This window comes from Heptranchias perlo, chromosome 4 (genome assembly GCF_035084215.1).
Source record: "Heptranchias perlo isolate sHepPer1 chromosome 4, sHepPer1.hap1, whole genome shotgun sequence".
In the NCBI taxonomy this organism is placed as follows: Eukaryota; Metazoa; Chordata; class Chondrichthyes; order Hexanchiformes; family Hexanchidae; genus Heptranchias; species Heptranchias perlo.
The window spans coordinates 22,337,778-22,362,468 of record NC_090328.1 but is presented as its reverse complement, the minus strand read 5'-3'; the positions used below and the strand labels follow the sequence as shown (position 1 = coordinate 22,362,468).

The 24,691-nt window shown below is 41.8% G+C and overlaps 1 protein-coding gene across 2 annotated transcripts in view; it reads right to left on the bottom strand.

The window, feature by feature from the left end:
- LOC137320766 (storkhead-box protein 2-like) overlaps positions 1 to 19,959 on the bottom strand; it is a 241,839-nt gene extending 221,880 nt beyond the window's left edge. For both annotated transcript variants that reach the window (XM_067982556.1, XM_067982558.1), the window contains exon 1: positions 19,056 to 19,959. In XM_067982556.1, coding sequence (XP_067838657.1) covers positions 19,056 to 19,389 — 334 coding nt within the window. In that variant the 5' untranslated portion in view covers positions 19,390 to 19,959. The remainder of the gene's footprint in view (positions 1 to 19,055) is intronic.
- Between the last annotated feature and the right edge of the window lie 4,732 nt (positions 19,960 to 24,691).

The following is a 24,691-nucleotide window of genomic DNA, read 5'->3' as shown; positions in this document are numbered from 1 at the left end:
CCGCAGACAGTCAGATGCAGAGTTGTGCCATCTGCTGCAAGGATACCTGCAGCTAATGTATCAGGTAGTTGGCATTGCCACTGATAGCAATCGATGGTTGAACTCAAGTCCTCAACCTGTGCCTTTTTCCAGGCATATGCAATACGATCCTTTGGGGTGGATGCTCTGGGGCCACCCTGCTTGCTACCACTTCGTTCTGCACCACCACATCCATTTCACTGGTCCATTTCAGTGTGAAGCATAAAAAATTAGGAGATCAAGGAGGGGCCATGAAATGACACTGGCGAGCAAAATAAAGGAAAATCCTAAGATGTTTTATAAGTATATTAAGGGTAAGAGGATGACTAGGGAAAAAATAGGGCCCATTAGGGACAAAAATGGCAATGTGTGTGTGGAGCCGGCAGATGCAGGAGGGGTTCTAAATGAATTTTTTGCATCTGTTTTCACTATGGAGAAGGACGATGTAGACATAGAAATACGGCAGGGGGACTGTGATATACTCAAACATATTAACATCGAGCGGGAGGAGGTATTGGCGGTTTTAGCAGGCCTAAAAATGGATAAATCCCCAGGCCCGGACGAAATGTATCCCAGGCTACTGTGTGAGGCAAAGGAGGAGATTGCGGGGGCTCTGACATATATTCAGAACCTCTCTGGCCACAGGGGATGTGCCAGAGGACTGGAGAACCGCTAATGTAGCACCATTATTCAAGAAGGGGAGTAGGGAAAAACCGGGGAATTACAGGCCAGTGAGCCTAACATCAGTGGTAGGAAAATTATTGGAAAAAATTCTGAAGGACAAAATTAGTCTCCACTTGGAGAAGCAAGGATTAATCAGGGATAGTCAACATGGCTTTGTCAAGGGAAGATCATGTCTGACTAATTTGATTGAATTTTTTGAGGGGGTGACTAGGCGCGTGGATGAGGGTAACGCAGTGGATGTGGTATACATGGATTTCAGTAAGGCCTTCGATAAAGTCCCCCACAGGAGACTGGTCAAGAAGGTACGAGCCCATGGAATCCAGGGTGCCTTGGCACTTTGGATACAAAACTGGCTTAGTGGCAGAAGGCAGAGGGTGATGATCGAAGGTTGTTTTTGTGACTGGAAGCCTGTGGCCAGTGGGGTACCACAGGGATCGGTGCTGGGTCCCTTGCTGTTTGTGGTCTACATTAATGACTTGGATATGAATGTAAAAGGTATGATCAGTAAGTTCGCTGATGATACAAAAATTGGTAGGGTGGTAAATAGAGAGGAGGATAGCCTCAGTCTGCAGGACGATATAGATGGGTTGGTCAGATGGGCGGAACAGTGGCAAATGGAATTTAACCCGGAAAAGTGCGAGGTGATGCACTTTGGAGGGACTAACAAGGCAAGGGAATACACAATGAATGGGAGGACCCTAGGCAAGACAGAGGGATCTTGGTGTGCAAGTTCACAGATCCCTGAAGGCGGCGGAACAGGTAGATAAGGTGGTAAAGAAGGCATATGGGATACTTGCCTTTATTAGCCGAGGCATAGAATATAAGAGCAAGGAGGTTATGATGGAGCTGTATAAAACACTGGTTAGGCCACAGCTGGAGTACTGTGTGCAGTTCTGGTCGCCACACTACAGGAAGGATGTGATCGCTTTGGAGAGGGTGCAGAGGAGATTCACCAGGATGTTACCAGGGCTGGAGCGCTTCAGCTATGAAGAGAGACTGGGAAGATTGGGTTTGTTTTCCTTGGAGCAGAGGAGGCTGAGGGGGGACATGATTGAGGTGTACAAAATTATGAGGGGCACAGATAGGATGGATACTAAGGAGCTTTTTCCCTTCGTTGAGGGTTCTATAACAAGGGGACATAGATTCAAGGTGAAAGGCGGGAGGTTTAGAGGGGATTTGAGAAAGAACTTTTTCACCCAGAGGGTGGTTGGAGTCTGGAACTCACTGCCTGAAAGGGTTGTGGAGGCAGGAACCCTCACAACATTCAAGAAGCATTTGGATGAGCACTTGAAATGCCATAGCATACAAGGCTACGGACCAAATGCTGGAATATGGGATTAGAGTAGACAGGGCTTGATGGCCGGCGCGGACACGATAGGCCGAAGGGCCTCTATCCGTGCTGTATAACTCTATGACTCTATGACCATTCTAGAGCATTCGAGCCCAATATAATAAGTGACAATGAACATAAGAAATAGGAAAAGGAGTAGGCCATCCGGCCCCTCGAGCCTGCTCCGCCATTCAACAAGATCGTGGCTGATCTTCTACCTCAACGCCATTTTCCTGTACCATCCCCATATCCCTTGATACATTTAATATCTAGAAATCTATCAATCTCTGTTTTGAATCTACTCAATGACGAATTCTCCACCCCAGAGGGCTGTGGAGGCTCAAAGATTCACCGCCCTCTGGAGTGAAGAAATTTCTCCTCATCTCAGTCCTAAATGGCCTACCCCTTATTCTGAGACTGTGACTCCTGGTTCTAGACTCCCCAGCCAGGGGAAATATCCTCCTTGCATCTACCCTGTCGAGCCCTGTAAGAATTTTGTATGTTTTAATGAGATCACCTCTCATTCTTCTAAACTCGAGAATACAGGCCTAGTGTACTAGTGTCATCTTAATAGCTCGAAGTGTTGCTGCCTTGTAACACATCCTACAGAATTTTCATACTGCTTATCTTAAAATATTAAATTTATACTTTCCTTTTAGCCTAAGATTCACCTGGACTTACATTTACTTGTTGACAGGGTAAATGTTCCCAGACCTCTGCTAATGCCTCTTCTTATATTTGCTGGTAGGCACAAGATACCAGTTATGCAGGACGTTCCTGTTCAATATTCTGTCGCTTCTGAGATGAGACCATGCAGCTTCCGGTGTACTCCTGAGCTGTGGTACTAAGCATTAGTATTCCAGTGATGGGTAATTTTAAAGGAATGAGGCTACTTAAAAAGGTAAGTGGATGCATGTGGGGATAGAACTGTTGGTAGCCTTTACAAAGGTTGCTAATATTTGCGATGTGCATTTCATCTTTTGTAAAGATTGGTCAACAAAAATATTCTGGCAAAATCTAATGGCTCACATAATAAACGTGGAGGCAGAAAATCAACACTGTGGCCAAGTAATGGGGCAGCCCCACACCACAACCTCTGCCTGATGACTAGTGAAATGGATGCAGGTGTAGTGCCAGAGGATTGGAGGATTGCCAACGTTGTATCGTTGTTTAAAAAGGGATCGAAGGATAGACCGAGTAATTACAGGTCAGTCAGCCTAACCTCGGTGGTAGGCAAATTGTTGGAATCAATTCAGAGAGACAGGATAAACTGTCACTTAGAGGCACAGACTAATTAAGGACAGTCAGCACCGATTTGTTAAGGGGTCGTGAATAACTAACTTGAATGAATTTTTTGAGGTGACGACAAGGAGGATCGATGAGGGTAGCATAATTGATGTAGTCTACATGGATATTGGCAAGGCTTTTGACAAGGTCCCACATGGGAGATTGGTCAAAAAAAGTAAAGGCCCATGGGATCCAAGGGAGAGTGGCAAATTGGATCCAAAATTAGCTCAGCGGCAAGAAGCAAAGGGTGATGGGCAACGGGTGTTTTTGCAACTGGAAGGCTGTTTCCAGTGGGGTGCCACAGGGTTCGGTACTAGGTCCTTTGCTTTTTGTGGAATACATGATTTGGACTTAAACGTAGGGTGCATGATTAAGAAATTTGCGGATGGCACAAAGATAGGCCATGTGGTTGATAGTGAGGAGGAAAGCTGTGGACTGCAGGAAGATATCAATGGATTGGTCAGATGGGCAGAAAAGTGGCATATGGAGTTCAATCCGGAGAAGTGTGAGGTAATGCATTTGGGGAGAGCAAACAAGGCAAGGGAATACACAATAAATGGGAGGATACTGAGAGGTGTAGAGGAAGTGAGGGACCTTGGGGTGCAATTCCACAGATCCCTGAAGGTAGCAGGACAGGTAGACAAGGTGGTTACGGCAGCATATGGAATGTTTTGTTTTATGAGCCAAGGCATAGAATATAAAAGCAGGGATGTTCTGCTGGAACTGTATAAAACACTAGTTAGGCCACAGTTTGAGTACTGCACACAGTTCTGGTCACATTACAGGAAGGATGTAATTGCACTAGAGAGGGTGCAGAGGAGATTTATGAGGATGTTGCCAGGACTGGAGAATTTTAAGCTATGATGACAGATTGGATAGGCTGGGGTTGTTTTCCTTGGAACAGAGGATGCTGAGGGGTGATTTGATTGAGGTGTACAAAATTATGAGGGGCCTAGACAGAGTGGATATGAAGGACCTATTTCCCTTAGCGGAGGGGTCAATAACCAGGGGGCATAGATTTAAAGTGATTGGTAGATGGATTAGAGCGGAAATGAGAAAAAAAATTTCACCCAGAGGGTGGTGGGGGTCTGGAACTCACTGCCTGAGAGGGTGGTAGAGGCAGAAACCCTCAACTCGTTTAAAAAAATACCTGGATGTGCACCTGAAGAGCCGTGACCTGAAGGGCTACGGACCAAATGCGGGAAAGTGGGATTAGGCTGGGTCGCTCGTTTCTCAGCCGGCGCGGACACGATGGGCCGAATGGCCTCCTTCTGTACCGCAAATTTTCTAGGGGGTTCTGTGTGGTGGCGCAGATTGAGATGGTAGCAAGCAGGGTGGCCCTGTGAGCTACCCCACAGCACCCTCCCCATAAGATAGCATTGCACATGCCTGGAAAAAGGCACAGGTTGAGGACTTGAGTTCAACCACGCATTGCTATCAGTGGCAACGCCAACTACCTGATACATGAGCTGCGAGTGTCCTTGCAGCAGATGGCACAGCTCTGCATCTGACTGTCTGCAGACCCAGAACCTGTGTAGCCAGTTCTGCATGGCCATTGCCAGGTGGGTGGACCCCTGTTGGTAATGTGTGTGAGGATACCAGCAGTTGGGTTCGGACGGCCTCTGATGCATCCTGACCTGCTTGGAATCTCTCCATTGCTCCTCCTTTTTTTCCTCCAAAAATCAGAGGTAAAGGGATATTGGTAAACCATTTTCCCGATATCACAGATGTACCAAAAAAACAGCAGCATCAGAATACTTGGCGTAAAGCTACCTGACCAACTGAGTGGAAACAGGAAAAAAAAACAGAACAGCAAGAAACAATGTTCAGAAGTAGCCTCAAAATGCTGTTTAAAAACATGAATCTTTAAATGTATTTCCATAAACAGCACATCCCAGCAGCAATGGATACCCATTTTATATGGGTGGGCAGAAAAATACATGCTATTAGTGCTACTTTGGTGTAAACACCAGGAAACTGTGGAAGTTTAAACATCATTGAGACCTAATATTAATATAATCAAATACAAACTGGTGATCACTTCCAGCACTGGTACAAAACCCAACCAAAAAACATGAGATGCGGCACCAAATGGGCGAAATGGATCTCCATGTATTTTCTGATCGGTTACACCTGATAGTTAGGTGTAAATGATTTGAAAGTCTACCCTCTTGACTCCTTGATGAGGTATGGTTCCATGAGGGACCTTAACTCAAATGACCATCACTCATGTGAGCGTCAGCGGTGAGCGTTGATCCTGTTCTCACGGGCAGTTCCCAGCAGGGGTCAAGGGATAACGATCAGGGGTGAGAACCTGCGCTGATTTTCTCTCCGTAACCTAGGGGTGTTGAGGCAAATTGTCACGCTCTACTGCTAGCTCAGCTCTGATCAGCTAATGCAGTACAGACCAGGGATCAAAACTGGAAGCTTTCTGGTCTGTATGGCTCAGCTACTCACTGAATAAACTAGTAGAGCTAATGGCAGGGCAGGGTGGTGGGGGGAAACAGTGTATTGAGTTGTTAAGGGAACTGCAAAATCCAAATATCTACACAATTGTTTGTTGCCTCTAAGTCATTTGCTTGGGAAGGGCAATCCTGAAGGCTTCACTATGGAAAATGTGGCTTGTAGCTCTAAGAAACGCACTGTGAAGCAGGCAGTTAAACAAAAGCACACTGGCTTTGTCCTTTTGTCTCCAGGAATGAAAGCAAGAACTGAAAGTAACCACTGCAGCTCTAGCCTTAGATCAAAAGCCCTGCATTTTAGTGCAATCCAGACAAGTACAGCCAAAAAAAACAAACAATGTGTACATACACAACAGATTTAATTTTAGAACAACAAAGGTAATGCCCTGAATCACTGTAGAGGTCCAGGTTAATTATATAGTTTGTTGCTAAGACCTATCAGTAACCATGGTAATAAGTAAGGTCATGCAAAGGTGTATAGGAGTGTGGCAAACTCTTCTTGGAATGTTTTACTACCATGAAACATGATATCCATGCATGGAAAAGTTCTGTCAGAAAAGACTGCAATATCCTTGTAGGACATTAAAAAGAAAAGCTTATAAATATCCACATCTATATAGCTTAACCATCGTTCATAATTGACTAACAAATTATAAAGATTTGGGATGATAATGAAGCCAAGAAATGGGACTGGAATAAGTAACCTGCTTTCACCACATTTTACTACACAACCTATCTTTTAGTTATGCTTGGAATACTGAATGGTATAGAAAATACTGTAGCAATGCTCCTTCCAGAGGGTCAGGGTTTTTGATATAACACAAAAGCTCATGGATTTTAACAAAAAGGTTTTGTTAATTCAAAACAGATTTAAAACAGTTGCAGGATAAGACTCGAGTCCACATTTACACATTCACCAGCCAGTTTCCTTTCAGGATATATAACGGTTTACTAGAAAGAACTAATGGAACTTCGAGAACAAAGTCAACTGTAGTAAAACGAAAGTAATAAAAGACAATTTTTAAAAAATAATCTCAATGAAATATGCTTATCATGTTGATAAAGGACAATGTTTTTGTAATAATTTGTTCCTTATTTTTTTCCCTGAATACATATCTGCACCAATTTCATATATTTGAAACACAGATTGTATATTTAAAACAGCACTGCGGTACAAATATTCACTTGCTAAGAATTACTTGTGTTTAAGAAAATTCCCAAACAAAATACATTTGGTACAGATGATGAGTTATAGTCAGAAATTGGTAGATGTTTCTAGTGCTGATTATCAGTTAATTATTGTTTTGTGGTCCATCTCTGAAAACAATATCTGCTCAAACATTTAGGGGTTGGGCTGATGCCCTCCTATTTTTAAAGAAAAAATCAATTTGAGCTAGTTAGAGGGTGGCTTAGTAAGAAACTCAAAGGGAGTGTTTAGAAGATTTTTTTTTGGACAAAGGGTTATTAGAATGGGGAATGTATTACCACCAGTGGCTATTGAAGCTGAGTCATTCACAACATTTAAAAAGGAATTAGATAAACAACTGAAAGAAAATATTGAAGGGTGTGTGAAAAGAGCAGGGATCAGAATAGCTCCAATATGCAGCTAATACCACCACAAGAACCTTTATCTCTGCTGAATTTTCTACGATTCTATGAAATAGGGCAGGTTAAAAATGAACAGTCAATTCTCTAACAGTAGCTTAATTTTAATGGTATATAGCAGCATTACTGTATTGGACTTGAGGGATCATTTTAACCTAAACCACCTGGGAGAAACTGACAGGATCGGATTGGCTGCCCATTTTACACCCTCAGCCCATTTTTACTTTCCATTGAAATAAAGGGTGGGGTGCAAGACGGGTGGCCCATGCCATGCCATCAGTCTCCCGCAGGGTGGGTTAGGCTAAAATTACCCACTTAGTGACAAGTATTGGGAGGTGACTGATCAGGATCATTCGGGATCACTTCATTAATGAACCCAAGCTTATCTTCAACTGGGAATAATGTGATTGGATAGTAATCATCTTGTAATCTGGATCGTATACACAGTAATATATACAGATGGATTTTCTGGTTTTGGCACTGAGGTAGAAGATACGCCGGCCAGCGATCTGCATGCTGGGTCAACTTAATTAGATATGCAGTACGAGCCCAACAAGGAATACACTTACTGCTGGGGACTCGCATAGCGAAGGAACAAAATTCCTGTGCTACTACAGTTATGTAAAGATCTATAACACAGAGCGAGCGAGAGCAAGAGAGAAAAAAAAGAGTGAGAAAGAGAAAAGAGGGAAAAAAAAAGAGCGAGAAAGAGATGAGAGAAAACGAGAGAAAGAGATGAGAGAAAAAGAAAGAGAGAGCACAAATGAACATTAATTGCAGGCAGAAGGATTCGGGATAGTCAATTAGAAATAGTATGTTGTCTGCTTATAAACAAATTTTGTACTCTTTACCCCTTAATTCTATGCCTTGGAAATTAAGCTATATTGGCAGCTGCTAGAGGTTACAAGACTGCTCTACAAATAGTAAGGGGAGAGAGAATCTCTGTGCCTTGTGCCCCTAGCCAACTCAAACAATGAGAAGATATTACATTTGATGTAATTGAAGCTAGAAGAGCCATATACAAAAGTTCCCATCAACCTGCAGCAATAAGATAGGTGAATTTCTCCCCCATGCTACTCCACTAATTGCCTTCTCAGCATCAAATGAAAGGGCCACGGTCAGATTTTTCCCATGGACTGAATCCGGTCCTCAAAAATATAAAATCAGGAGAGGCTTGCATTTTGTAATTCAGAGAAGATGGCTAATGTTCCTATTGTTGAATTGTTTCTTAATGTATTTTGTCATTCATTACAAAGCCACAGAAAAAAAATAATAAAATGCTGTACACCTGTACCTGCCTTAACACACTTTTTAATGGATTGATGGCCCTTGGCTGGATCTTGTTGAGAAGAAATACCACCAAATAGATACAACCTCATTTGCATAAGTCTTGAAATTTTGAAGAGTCACTCGGCAGTGGAAATGTCATTTTTTGTGCCAGTTGTATTGCAGTTGGAGGCAAATCGTTGTCTTTGAGACAGGTATGGATAGAAAAATTGGTGCAGGATTGGGGGAAGGGGGAGTGGGTTGGGAAGGTGTAAGACCATGAGTTATGATGTGCTAGAAGGTGTTTCTTTCGCAAATACTTTTGTGACTTCACGGGGGTGAAATCAGACTTGGACAGGATATCGCATCTGCTACTCCTGTGCAGCGCCTTGGAATATTTTACGACATTTACAGCACTATATAAACGCAAGTAGTTGCTGTTGTTGCTGCCACCCAATATTTCGTTCCATTGACTTGAATGGAACTGCATATCGGGCGGGGCGTATAACTGGCGGCAGATGAGACACCACCTGTTTTACAACCCCGCCCAAGTCGAATTTCACACCTCCGTAATATTACATAAAATTTTGCCCCAAGCCTTTGTCTTTCTAGGTATTTGGAGTAAAAGTTCACAATTCCCTTTTACTAATACTACCACCAATACCATGAACAACAAAAAAAATGAAATTAGGAGTGCTACTTTTTCCAGTGCACCTAAGCCTTTGATCTTGAAGCTGCTATAGCTCAGGAAGCTGCAGCTGTATAGTCCCACCTGCCTGCATCCTGACCCGATTTCCCTGGCAGCACCTGGTGCAGTCAGATCTGATACGATCTCTGGTGCATCTGACCTTGGACCTGACTTCAGACAACTTTGGGAGCAGACAGCGCCAACTATTTTGGAGAACACTGCCAAAAATAATGTTAATATTTAAAAAGCAACCTTCATGTGTAGCAGGGGACAAAGCCTGCAGGCAACAATTGTAATTTTTAATAATTTGACTTTTTTACACTTATTGCAGCTAAAATGGCAGAAGCTGCTTTAACAGCAGATTGGAGAAGATCAAGTTTTTTTTAAAACAATAAGTCTGATTCATTTACATTAATATCTATGCCAATGAATTCCTATTAAGATTATGCTGTTTATACAATACCAACATTTTTAATGTCAGTCAGGTACACACTAGTGATAAAAAGTGACCTTCCAACCTTTTTTTCTATAGCCGCCCCCACTAATCATTCACCCATTGACATATAACAAAGGCTTCAGTCTTTTAATAGATTAACAAAAGGGTGAGAAAAAGGTAAGCCAGCACCTTACCTCAGTAGTCAGTTATACCAAGACATTAGTGAACCTGTTGGGTTTTTAATAACAATCCGATAGCCTCATGGTCACTTTTTTTTTTAAAAATGATTCTAACTTTTTAGATCCAGATTTTTTTTTTTATAAATTGAATTCAAATTCTCAAATTTGAACTCACTTTCTCTGGATTATATTAGTCCATGCTTCCGGATAACTAGTCTAGTAACTTAACTATTACACTATCGTAGCCTGCTGGAGTAGGTCTTGAACCCACGACTTAGAGGTGACTACCATCAACTGAGCCAAGCGGACATTATGAAGTAAAAGAAATGTAATTTCATAGAAATCAATTGAACAAATCTGTACACAAGCAAAACCTGCACTTATCTTCTTTACTACAGCAGGAGGAACAGAGATACTTCAATATACAAGAAGATGTAAAGACTTTTTACTTACAAATAAGTTTGGATTGATTACTTTACGCAGCAGAATCTTAATATCTGAATTTCCCAATACCTTGTATATGGTAGTAAATGAAAACCAAATCATTGAAGAAGAGGGTGAGTCAAATCACTGGAAATATCACAATAATTGACAATTCAGAATGAATCCTAAGATTCTGAATACTCTAAAGACTGGTGTATGCCACAATTAAATCTATGCATTGTCAGAGATCCTGTCTTTCAAGTGAGACATTAACCTGAGGGCCCCACCTGCCTGGTCAAGTGGATGTAAAATACTGCATGGCACGATTTAAAGGTGAGCTGGGGAGTTCTCAGTGTCACAGTCAACGCTTATCCCTCAACCACCACCACAACAGATTAACTGGGTGTTAATCTTGTTGCTGTTTGTGGGACTTGTGTGCAAAATTGGCTGCTGGATTTGTCTACATAACAGTAAGTGCATTTCAAAAGTAATATATTGGCTGTTCAACGCTTTGGGGTGGCCTGAGGATGTGGAAGAAGCTACCCAGAGCACGTTCTTTCTTTCTTTTTGGTCATGAGTTAATGTCACCACTGTTAGTCCATCTGCTTATTGCCCTTCTGTCAAGTCCCACCTTACACTTAAGTGGTTTAGCAGGACTCATCTTGATTAAGCTTTTATTCTTGGCATAGTAAAATGAAGCTCAATTTTTCATAAAATAACCTGTACTTGTCTAAGAAATCTAGGGTGAATCAGAACACTGTCCTTTCACCTCTGGAACCCAAGTTTATATTTCCACCCAGATGTCTCCTCTATCGTCTGACTGTAAGGGCCCTATGTGAAATGAGTTTCAGCAATTTCAACCAAGTTCTCGGTGGGTAAGTATCCAAGAGACAAAACAGACAACAATCAGGTACAAATTAACATTAGATTGGCAAAGTCACTCATAAAGGCATTAATGGTAGCAGTTGTGGGAGTTTAAAAATTTTACTCTTGGGCAATATGAGGTGCTTTTTTGAGGTTGGAGTTATCATTGTTAGGATAGAGTAAAAGGAACTATTTTCTGCATTTGGCCAGATTACAATCCGCTTGGACATGTCAACCAGTGACTGTGCAAGCCAAAAGTGCAAAAATGTTTAATTTCCCATCATTGTCATCCCTCAACTTTGAGTATAAAATATAGCGAAAAAAAATTAAACCATTAAAAAACATGTCCACTTGACGGCAAGTCACTTAAGTGCAATGGCAAGATGATGGAAGAATCGTAATAGTCTATGTTTTCTCGCTTGTTGCAGACATTTGGGGGTTGATTTTAACTACCCCCCTGGGGAAGCTGTTAAAATGGCACAGAGGACTTATCCAACACCTTTCCCACCCCAACCTGGCTGACTGCAGCCGGCTAGGTCACCCATCCAGTTGGAAGTAGCCAGGGGCAAAAATATTCAGACTTGCAGTGACCTTGACTGCAACAGGCAATGCAATGCTAGCCATGACAGTTTGCTGCTGGTCTTCTTACAAGAAGCAACACAGCTCTGTCGCATCCTCCCTGGAGAAGTGAAGCCCCCTTATGCGCTGCTCCTCAGAGAACTGCAGGTATGTTGTCCTGGGCTTACAAACTCTGTTGGGAGGATAAGGATACCATCTATTCAGTCTCCCTCCAGCTGCAGCTCTGTTTGCTCCTCCCTCCTGCTGCTCCTCCTCCTGTCATAGTACAATTCCTATAAGGACCTCCATGAAGAAATATACAATGTCAGAAGCCCCTTAACGGTTCAGAACATTCAACAGCACTTTGAAATCATCTAAATAGCAAAAATCCACTATTGAATGCAACCATAATGTCTCCCAACCTGAGAGCAGCTGAGGGTCCCTTTAAATATAATTGGAAATGGCCACCTCTTGACTTGTACCGTCCATGGTTTGTGAATGGGAGCAGGAACTAGCTGCAGCAAAATGAGCTGAGATGAAAATGGCATGAGAGGTCATAACTAATCCGATTAGGATATTAATCCTGTCCATTTCTGGCGGGAATTCTGACTGCCTGGATCGGGTTCCACCCAAAGATTGGAATGGGCAGGAACGCAGTGGTTTAGTGGGCACTTCCATTATTATTTTGGTCTTACTACCACCCTGTTTTAAGCACAAATGGGGCAATAAGTTCATGAAAATCTCCCAATGCTATCACATTGTAGGCCAGGGTGATGTCAGTCATTTCTCCAAAAATAATCCATTCTGGCAACACAAACTGACCCATCTAGTCATACGCACCCATTTGAGAGGATTTGGGCTAAAAAGGACTAGGATTTAAACTCTTTACTGAAGCTAGTTGAAAGTCAACCCAGCACTTTATATTTTCTTGGATTGCCTCACTTGATAGAAGACGCCTCTCCAGGGACAGGTATTAATTATCAATCAGTGGAGGGGTTATCGGGAGATATGACCCTTGTGAATGAATAGACTGTTAAGCAGTTGAAAATCTACTCCGTACCACCGATTGTAAATTCTGCATTCTAAAGTGCTGGTCTGTGCAACAAAGCTACTGGTTCTAAATTACATATTCTTTTTCTCCCCAGAATTTCATACAAGGTTGTATATTGGTGCAGATTTTATTCTTCTAGCTTCCACTGCATTTCTAAGAGCGCACATCTGCCAGCATGATTGTACATATAATAAAGATGCATTACGCACGTCACGATGATGTTGTTTGTTGGTGGTAGTTCTAGCGGGTAGCAGTCAGGCAAAGACATACAGGATCTATTCTAACCTGTCTGGAGATGCCACTGAGTTGGGTTACTATTCTTGTGCTACATGGTCTGAATGGTGATGTACTCCCATCTTCCCAATCATATTATCCTGTTCCTTCCTCTATGGGGAGTATGATGTGGGCATGTGAGCATCGCTAATGTTGCATACTTTGAGCCTTGGAACTGTTGGTTAAACTTTGTAGGAACAGGCACTTTATACAGTATTGATCTCAATCTTGAATATACTCAACAACTGAACATCCACAGCCTTCTGGGGATGAGAATTCCAAAGATTGACAACCCACTGAGTGAAGATGTTACCAACCATATTTGCAGGTATTGCTGCATCTACCTGGCAACAAGTCTGTCGATATAGAGCCAGGTGCAGTGCTGCGCTATTTTCTTCTAGGAGACCCGCAGCATGCTGATTTAACTCTCAAATTAACACTTTTCCATTGATATGAAATTGCTTTGCAGTAATACAGAAGCAGTTATAGAATCACATCATCAGTCATTCTATGTTACATGTCTTGGTACAGACAGTTTGTAGTGTTATGAAGTTCTGTTGCAGTCCAGGCTGTTTCCCCAGGCTGGAGAGTCTAGAATTATGCGTCATAGTCTCAAGATAAGGTGTCAGCCATTTAGGAACGAGATGAGGAAAAATTTCTTCAATCAGGGTTGTGAGTTTTTGGAATTCTCTACCCCAGAGGGCTGTAGATGCTCAGTCGTTAAGTATATTCAAGGCTGAGATCGATAGATTTTTGGACACTAAGGGAATCAAGGGATATGGGGATAGGGCGGGAAAGTGGAGTTGAGGTAGATCAGCCATAATCTTATTGAATGGCGGAGCAAGCTCAAAGGGGCCATATGGCCTACTCCTGCTCCTATTTCTTATGTTCACTGCAGCTTACTGTCTTTCTGTGCCACTAAAAGCATGATCTACCGTAATTGGAATCTAGTATAATGGTAAGCGAGACCATCACATGTATCTATGTCATCAGGCCTGCTTCACTAATCCTCTGCCATAGTGAGGTATGTACATTTTTATCTGTAGATGTGGGTGTGAGGGTACCAGCGGGTGGGGACAGAACACCTCTGGTGCAACCTGACCTGCCTGGTATCCATTCACTAATCTTCCTCTTTCTCCTCCAAAAAGCACAGAGCAATTATTAAAAAGGAAAAATTTACAGGGCTATGGGGAAAGAGCAGGGGACTGGGACTAATTAGATAGCTCCTTCAAAGAGCCGGCACAGGCACGACGGGCCAAAAGGTCTCGTTCTGTGCTGGATGATTCTATGATCACAAAGGGTCATGAATGCCTGCTTGCCAGCAGAAAACAAAGAAATTGGTGCAGGAACTGGCCTTAAAAATTAATTTAATCTTCTTTGCCCTTTAAATGAAGTTGATCCCCTAGCAAACCTTGATGCCAAATATACATGGGTGTTATTTGGAAGTGGTGCTGCACCAATGTAAAGGTCAGAAAAAAATGTGGAAGGCATTTTGATGTTACTCCTGTGTCATTTGAAAATTATGAAACTCATACCTGTTTCCTGCAGTCAGGATCTGGGGGGGGGGGGGGGGGGGGTGCCCTCACACGATATACAAATTCCTTTGAGTTAAAGTCAATGAAAAACAAAATCAGGCTGGGTGTAAAATGGGCTGCTGATTTCTTATTGCCCGTTTTGCGCTACCACGCCGAAGACTAATTTCAGCCTTATGATCTTATAAGGGCCAGGCACAAATGCATGTTTCCATTTCTTCTATGCGTGTTGCCATTTCTTCTCCAGCCAATAATGATCAAAAACAAAACTTTAACAAAAGCTTTCTGAAAATCGAATTAGAAAATAATATCTTAATTTCCTCTGTCCAACATGTCAGCAATGTCTTTGAAAACCCCAGGTTAGTTAAGCATAACCTCCCTTTTCTGAATCTGTGCCAACTGTCCTTTACCAAGTGTTTAGCCACTAGAACTTTGAAAATCATTTCAAAGACTTTATAACTGATCCATAATTACAAGCACATTATTAGGGCAGTTACCAAAGTTGATACTAGCAAAAAGAGCGAGACTTTAAAGTCTTATGAACGCATAAAAGCTACCCTGATATCAATTCAAGTGGCCTAACATTAGACGTGAAAAATTCAAGTCTTCATCTACACAATGTCTAATTCTTCTCAAATATGTGAGGTCAACTACATTTAGACCTAACTTATCTTTGAGGTCAGCACTTCAGCTGTTAGAAATTCTAACACAAGAGACAGTGGTTAAATATATTGTAGGATAATTTTGATTAATTTTTCAACAACCATAGAATCATAGAAGTTTACAACATGGAAACAGGCCCTTCGGCCCAACATGTCCATGTCGCCCAGTTTATACCACTACACTAGTCCCAATTGCCTGCACTTGGCCCATATCCCTCTATACCCATCTTACACATGTAACTGTCCAAATGCTTTTTAAAAGACAAAATTGTACCCGCCTATACTACTGCCTCTGGCAGCTCGTTCCAGACACTCACCACCCTTTGAGTGAAAAAATTGCCCCTCTGGACCCTTTTGTATCTCTCCCCTCTCACCTTAAATCTATGCCCCCTACCTTTGGGAAAAGATTTTGACTATCTACCTTATCTATGCCTCTCATTATTTTATAGACTTCTATAAGATCACCCCTAAACCTCCAACTCTCCAGGGAAAAAAGTCTCAGTCTATCCAACCTCTCCCTATAAGTCAAACCATCAAGTCCCGGTAGCATCCTAGTAAATCTTTTCTGCACTCTTTCTAGTTTAATAATATCCTTTCTATAATAGGGTGACCAGAACTGTACACAGTATTCCAAGTGTGGCCTTACTAATGTCTTGTACAACTTCAACAAGACATCCCAACTCCTGTATTCAATGTTCTGACCAATGAAACCAAGCATGTTGAATGCCTTCTTCACCACCCTATCCACCTGTGACTCCACTTTCAAGGAGCTATGAACCTGTACTCCTAGATCTCTTTGTTCTATAACTCTCCCCAACGCCCTACCATTAACGGAGTAGGTCCTGGCCCGATTCGATCTACCAAAATGCATCACCTCACATTTATCTAAATTAAACTCCATCTGCCATTCATCGGCCCACTGGCCCAATTAATCAAGATCCCGTTGCAATCCTAGATAACCTTCTTCACTGTCCACAATGCCACCAATCTTGGTGTCATCTGCAAACTCACTTATATATTTTGATAAAACATCCCCAGCTAAAAGCATCAATCCCAGTGAATGCTCAAAGAAACTGGTATCTAGTTATTAGTTCATGATTAACTTTTTTCTCTAAATTTATTCAATGACAAATTATGTGAAACATAGCACTCGCCAGGTCTCTTAGTATTCTACTTAAATAATACTCACATTCAGTACTGTAAATATTCTAAATCCACTTTTTGTATTGTCGAGCAGAGTATAAAAGGCAGGCGGAATCAACGGAAGAAAAAACAAAATTACTCAGATTTTTTACTTATCTGAATGTTGTAATGCAGGTTCTAAATACTTGAGATTTAAAAAGCCATCACATATTATGTGGGAAAACTTCTAAGAGTTTAGATTTTATCTTTTTCTTGAAGGCATCAAATGAAACACACAATAATCTTCACAACTGATCGAACCTTTTAACTTTTTGTAAATGCCATACCATCATGAGACACACTGATATCCAGTAGGTTCTTAATTAAAAGCTAAAGAATACAGAATTTGCAAACGATTGTTGGCAACTTGCAAAAGTTATTTAGCAGCATTCTTTGTGGATTGGTAAACCATTAATGTATACTGCCTCCTAAAGCATATCTCTCAATTATCTTGTTTTAATTGGGACATCCAAACATTAAACAGCACTACTGAGAAAAACAGCTGCCAAAATCAACTGATTTGCTGCTTCTACAGAAAGAGATGCTTTCACCCCAAGTGTCAGTCCAAATTCCACTCTCTTTCAGTACATTGCAGGTTGAGGGTATGTCCTAACGAGTAATTAAACTATATGCTTTAGTGCAGATCTTTAGCATCATTTATTTAACAATAATTTCTGACAAATATCTGCTGAAATACATCAATATTTTTCAAACTTTTCTAAATGGGGCCACCTGAAAATGCTCCAACTTCTGAAATTAATATCAGCAGTTGAAAGGACAATGATGTTATTACTGCAGAAAACGTTCCTAATTTGTATATTAAACAAGTAAATTGGTATTAAATAAACTAATACAGATTAATACTGACATTTTGAAATAGATCTGATAATCTTGGGAACCTCCTGGAAATCCCTTGTGCATCCCCTGTGAGTCTAGTGACCCCAGTTTGAAAATCTATTAATTACATGACCTTTTAGAGATGTACCATGAAATTATATTAGTCATGTTTATTATGACTTAAAAAAAACTCTACATGTGCTCTTCAAGGAATCCTTTGTCAACCAATAGCCTCAATCCTATATCTATGCAATCGAGATTCTTACGTCACTTCTTGCACAGTAAATAGTTCTCAATTGCCGACTGTAGTTAACACTGGCTACTTAGTACAATAATCAGTGCTTAAAGCAAGCACAGACCATAGTTGTGCCTTTCATTTGGGCTTGCAACTATATCGTATGCCTTTTTTAAAAAAACACTACATTTTTTTTCCACAGAGGTTTCAAGTTCCATTCCAAACTACGACCATTCAAAACTTTGAGACTACAGTTTAACCTCCAATGTATGCTGCTTCTACAAAGTAAAATGTATAATTTCATGACTATATATTTACAGTACAACCTGTGCATACAGGTTATTGAACCTTTCTTTTAATCTTTTCATTATAGCTGACAGGTATTCATTTTCTAACAGACCATGATGTGATCTCCATAAGTATGTGGCACAGCAACTAAGCTTGTAATTTGTGTTGCCATGCTCGGTAGTGTGCATCATTGGAGCTGCCTTTAGAAGCATATAAAATTAGTGTACCATCCATTTAGCCACCTAGCTACTAAGTTTGGCATAACTAAATATAAGTTGCCCTCACACAATGCCTTTATTGTAATCCATCTTGTGTCTGCAGGTTTTAATACAGTGATTTCTGATTTTTAGAATTGTAGAAATCGATAAAGGAATAACAAGGTTTATTAAAACTTTTCAGTTAATCAACACCTGACAAAGCTATGTATATGTTCTTTGCTAACCAGTACTGTGTCTATAAACATCAATCTTCTCAAATAATCCATTAGATCTGGATGCTTTAATCGCATAATTATATGTCTAAAGAGTGGCTATTCAACAGTCTGATTGCATGGCCGCATTTCACACAGCTCATAGCTGCATCTTTGCTAGATCATCTCCATTGGGTAAACAGGCTTTGCAAACACTAATGCTTTGGCTCGGGGATGGCTTTGCAATGCTGGAATGAATTTGCAATACCGCTGTTCTACCAGAGAAATACTGCGTGTGCGGCGAACCTACTTGCAAATATTTGAATACAGTTAGTGTAAATAGCAGGCTGATATAAAACTGGGTCACAGCGCGCAATATCAGGGTTCAAAATAAGTAACCTGAATTACATATTTGTAATTCACCAAGTCAGGGGGCCATGTCGTTATCGCACAGGTATTTGTTTGCAATGTTCGGTCCATCATTTGTGAGGGCATTTCGAACTTTCGATGCTATTTTTATGGGTAGGCATCAAGCAAATACTTAAACTATTTTAAAATGCAACGTACTTCTTGAATCTGTGCAAGTATTTTATTTGTCCACTTTATTCCCCCTTTTGGAAGTAGCCTAAATGTTACTGTAATGAACGGTTCATTACTGCCAGCAATTCTAAACCAGGTAAAGTAGATCACTATAGTGTACCCAACACTATCCCGAAAGCATCTATTAGAAACTAGAATGAGATAATGCACTAAGGGTGCTTATAATGGCTGTATATGCTCACTCACCCAGATACTTTATGTCGAATCCCCTGGGAGGTTTAAGCGACCTCCTCATCCAAGCTTCCCTCAGTACTTCCAAATGCGACTCCTTGCCCTGGATCAGCAGGACGTGTTCGTCGATCCACCCGAGGAAGAAAGCCTCCGAGATGGCGTCTGTCACTCGCTTATTCCAGAAATGCTGCATGTTTTCGGCTTTAAAATCGGCGAAGATCTCGTAGCCGGTGTGGTGGTGCTGAATTTTCTCACTCACCGCCACAGCTCTGGCCGTGCCGGTCCGAGACAGGACGATAGCCAGCGAGTGGGGGGCTATCTGCAAAAACTTATCCATTTTCTGTGGCATTGTAAGAAAACACTCGAGATCGATATTGTGCTATTACGGAATGCGTGTAGGGTCGGAACAGTGACAAACTATTTGCAGAATGCCGGGACACTCTGGAATGAAGCCCCGCAGGTATCGATGCTTTGCATTTCCTCGCACTGATCGTATCGATTGCTGTCTGGGAGCTGCGCTGCGCTGTTAATTCGATGCACTCTCACTGTGCAGGGCAGGTAACGAGCGCCTCACTGGAAGTACGCACAGTAGCCTCTGCTCACTAAATTTGACGACTGTTCAATAAAATATGCAAGGCTGCAAAGGATCTGTCGGTAAACCAACGCATATAAACGGGGTTCCGCTCTTTGCAATGTATTCCGTAGTTCCCCAGTACTCAGGCTGTTGTGGACCCTTTAATTCCCACGCAGTATCCTCACTCCCAGCTTTTAACCCACCTGCACCTCCTCGGAGCCCTTCCTTGCGTGCAACATGTCCCGTATAAGTCGTATCGAATTCCCCTCCCCTTGTCCTGCTCCCACTTCCAGTCCCTTGGCCGTTTACTCGCTGCTGTTCTCTTGATCTGGAGGGAGCGTCTCTCTCTCTCTCTCTCTCCTGCTGTCAGCTCCACAGCCGCTCGCGAGAGCCCACTGATGAACGCGCGACCGCGCCTCCCGGGTCACAAGTGTGAACGCACTCTCGTCCCGGGGAGGGGGAGGGGTGGGTGCAGGCGTGCTATGCAATCAGCGCCGGCTCCGCTCACCTGGTAACCTTTTCCCGTTGTGTGAAGAGGTCGTGCCAGATATCATGGAATGATACAGCGCAGGAGGAGGTCATTCGGCCCATCGCGCCTGTGCATGCTCTTTAAGAAAGCTATCCAATTAGTCCCACTCCCCTGCTCTTTCCTCTTAATGTTTTCCCTTCAAGTATTTATCCAATTCTCTTTTGAAAGTTCTTGGTGAATCTGCTTCCATCGCCCTTTCAGGAAGTGCATTCCAGATCGTAACAACTTGATGCCTAACATTTTTTTTCTTCATGTCGCCTCTGGTTCTTTTGCAATAAATCAATGCTGGTGCAATATGCATGCTGATTCTTTGACCTAGACTAAATGTCTATGAACTCTCCATAAATTTGCTATTCCTATACAGTATCATTTTTTAATATGATGTGGTGCAATAGAATAAAGAAAGACTTGCATTCACATAGTGCCTTTCACAACCTCAGGACATCCCAAAGCACTTTACAGCCAATGAAGTAGTTTTGAAGTGTAATCGCTGTTGTAATATAGGAAAAGCAGCAGCCAATTTGCGCACAGCAAGGTCCCACAAATAGCCATGAGATAATGGCCACATAATCTATTTTAATTATGTTGGTTGAGGGATAAACGTTGGCCAGGACACTGGGGAGAACTCCCCTGCTCTCCTTCAAAATAGTGCTACGGGATCTTTTATGTCAATTTTCTCCCCTTTTCTCTTGAAGGTGTCTGGGGCACGCTTGGGCTCCCACTGCAAGTTGCTCTTTGGGAACTGGGGGCCCAAGTAAGTAGAGAGCAAGCTTCCTCCTCCCCTTTCTTCCCCCGTCCATTCTCTTGTCCCCCCTTCTCACCTTTCTCCTTGGATTGTGGTATTGGTTGTGGAAGATGTAAGTTGTTATTCTGTTGTCCAATGTATGCATTCCCCTAGAAAATTCAGAAGTGTAAAATGGTGCAATTTGTTTATTGAGTTATCTATTTTTGGTACAGTTGGTAGGATTCTTGTCTCTGTGTTAAAAGGTGGAGGGGTCATATTCCACTCCTAGACTTCAGCATGTGATCTAGGCTGACATTTGTCTGATTGGTGAATGTTAAAAATCCTGCTGTTCAAGGAGGAGTAGAAAATTTTGCTTGTGTCTTGGCCAACATTCCTTGCTCAACAAAATCTACCAAAAACAGATTAAATGACTATTTATCACATTGATGTTTGTGGAAACTTAATATGTACAAAATGATTGTATTTACCTCATAATAACTAACTGTATGTAAAGTATTTTGAGAGGTTTTTGAGAGTGTGGTAAGACAAGGTGCCCAGTTATATTCAGGGAATTCACTTAACTCATTCATCAATCCTATTTATCCCAGAGAGGACAGCTATTACAATTTTGTTTTTTGAGTTCAATAGAGGTACCTCTCTATTATTCTCTCTAAAGGAGATTTTTAACCGAGATTGTTAAAGAAAGAACTTGTATTTATATAGCACCTTTCCTGTTCTCAGGATGTCCCAAAATGTTTCACAGCCAATTAAGTACTTTTGAAGTATAGGGAAGTGTAGAATCATAGAATGGTTACAGCACAGAAGGAAGCCATTCAGCCCATCGAGCCTGTGTCAGCTCTTTGTAAGAGCAGTCCAGATATGCTCATTCCCCTGCTCTTTCCCCATAGCCCTGCAAATTTTTTCCCTTCAAGTATTTATCAAATTCCTTTCTGAAAGCCACAATTGAATCTGCTTCCACCACCCTTTCAGGCAATGCGTTCCAGATCATAACTACTCGCTGCGTAAAAAGGTTTTTCCTCATTTCGCCATTGGTTCTTTTGCCAATCACCTTAAATCTGTGTCCTCTGGTTCATGACCCTTCCGCTAATGGGAACAGTTTCTCTTTACTTTATCTAAATCCTTCATGATTTTAAACACTTTTATCAAATCTCCTCTCAACCTTCTCTGCTCTGAAGACAACAACCCCAGCTTCTCCAGTCTATTCACGTAACTGAAGTCCCTCATCTCTCAAACCATTCTAATAAATCTTTTCTTCACACTCTCTAAGGCCTTCATAACCTTCCTAAAGTGCGGTGCCCAGAATTGGACACAATACTCCAGTTGTGGCCGAACCAGTGTTTTATAAAAGTTCAACATAACTTCCTTGCTTTTGTACTCTATGCCTCTATTTATAAAGCCCAGGATCCTGTATGCTTTTTTAAAGGCTTTCGCAACCTGTCCTGCCACCTTCAAAGATTTGTGCACATATACACCCACGTCTCTCTATTCTTGCACCCCCTTTAGAATTGTACCATTTAGTTTATATCGCCTCTCCTCCTTCTTCCCACCAAAATGTATCATTTCGCACTTCTATGCATTAAATTTCATCTGTCAGGTGTCCACCTGTTCCATCAGCCTGTCTATGTCCTTTTGAAGTCTATTTCTATCTTCCTCACTGTTTACTACAGTTCCAAGTTTTGTGTCATCTGCAAATTTTGAAATTGCGCCCTGTACCCCCAGGTCCAAGTCATTAATATATATTTAAAAAAGCAGTGGCCCTAGTACTGACCCCTGGAAAACACCACAGTGTACCTTCCTCCAGTCCGAAACACTACTCTCTATTTCCTGCCTCTTAGCCAATTTTGTATCCATGCTGCACTGCCCCTTTTGTTCCATGGCTTCAGTTTTGCTGACAAGCCTATTATGTGGCAATTTATTAAACGCCTTTTGAAAATCCGTATACACAACATCAACCGCATTGCCCTCATTAACCCTCTCTGTTACCTCATCAAAAAACTCAATCAAGTTAGTTAAACACGATTTGCCTTTAACAAATCCGTGCTGGTTTTCCTTTATTAATCCACACTTGTTCAAGTGACTATCAATTTTGTCCTGGATTATCGTTTCTAAAAGCTTCCCCATACCAAGGTTAAACTGACTGGCCTGTAGTTGCCCTAACGCCCATTTTTGAACAAGGGTGTAACATTTGCAATTCTCCAGTCCTCTGGCACCACCCCCATATCTAAGGAGGATTGGAAGATTATGGCAGTATAGAATCATAGAAGTTTACAACATGGAAACAGGCCCTTCGGCCCAACATGTCCATGTCGCCAAGTTTATACCACTAAGCTAGTCCTAATTGCCTGCACTTGGCCCATATCCCTCTATACCCATCTTACCCATGTAACTGTCCAAATGCTTTTTAAAAGACAAAATTGTACCCGCCTCTACTACTGCCTCTGGCAGCTCGTTCCAGACACTCACCACCCTTTGAGTGAAAAAATTGCCCCTCTGGACCCTTTTGTATCTCTCCCCTCTCACCTTAAATCTATGCCCCCTCGTTATAGACTCCTCTACCTTTGGGAAAAGATTTTGACTATCTACCTTATCTATGCCCCTCATTATTTTATAGACTTCTATAAGATCCTCTGCAATTTCCACCCTTACTTCCCTCAGCAACCTAGAATGCATCCCATCTGGACTGGGTGACTTATCTACTTTAAGTACAGCTAGCCTTTCTAGTACTTCCTCTCTATCAATTTTTAGCCAATCCAGTATCTCAACTAGCTCCTCTTTTACTGTGACTTTGGCAGCATCTCCTTCCTTGGTAAAGACAGATGCAAAGTTCTCATCTAGTACCTCAGCCATGCCCTCTGCCTCCAGGCATAGATCTCCTTTTTGGAGTGTGACAGCTAATTTGTGCACAGCAAGGCCTCACAAACAGCAATGAGATAAATGACGACACAATCTGTTTCAGTGGTGTTGATTGAGCAATAACTGTTGGCCAGGACAGTAGGAGAACCCCCCGTTCTTCTTTGAATAGTGCTATGGATCTTTTGCATCCACCGGACAGAGTAGACAGGATCTCGATTTAACATCTCATCCAAAAGATGGTACCTCTTTACTGCAGCACCACTGAAGTGTCAACCTAGATTCTGGGGTGAAGTCTCTGGAGTGGGGCTTGAACCTATGACTTTCTGACTCAGAGGTAAGAGTTCTACCACTGAGTCAAGGCTGATACTGTTCTCTTTGTTTTTTTCGTTGTGTTACTCTCTCCATGGAGCTGAAATTTCAATTTTGCAAATTTAAGCAAAAATGTAGACAAGAATGTGTAAAGTGACCTTTCCTTCAGTCCAGACTGAGCATTTCAGTACTCTCTCCTGTTTCTCTGTTGTTTTCTCTCTCTGTGTTACTCTTCCTATTTTTTGCTCCTTTTCCTATCTCTTGGTCTGTGCTTCTGATGCTTTCTCTTCCTAAAGAGACCTCTAAACTCTCCAAATTATGTTCCTTTGCTCCAGTGATCTCCTATTGCTGCCTTTCTCTTTGGCAATCTTTTTCAATTCTACAGCCCCATCAGTGGACATATGACATAAACATGCATTCCCCTGTCCCCGAACAGCTGATCAGTGCATTGTATAAGTTGTTCCTCCACTTCCTGAGTCTTTAAACAATTGCTCAGTGCAGTTAGATTGATAAATCAGACACGCATGAGACTTATACAGCTTGGCATTAGGGCCTCTTCAACTCGAGGGCCTCCTATAATTGCAGTCCGCCCTAATGCCTGGAACCTGTCCTGAGAATAGTGCGCACTCTAATATCTCTCT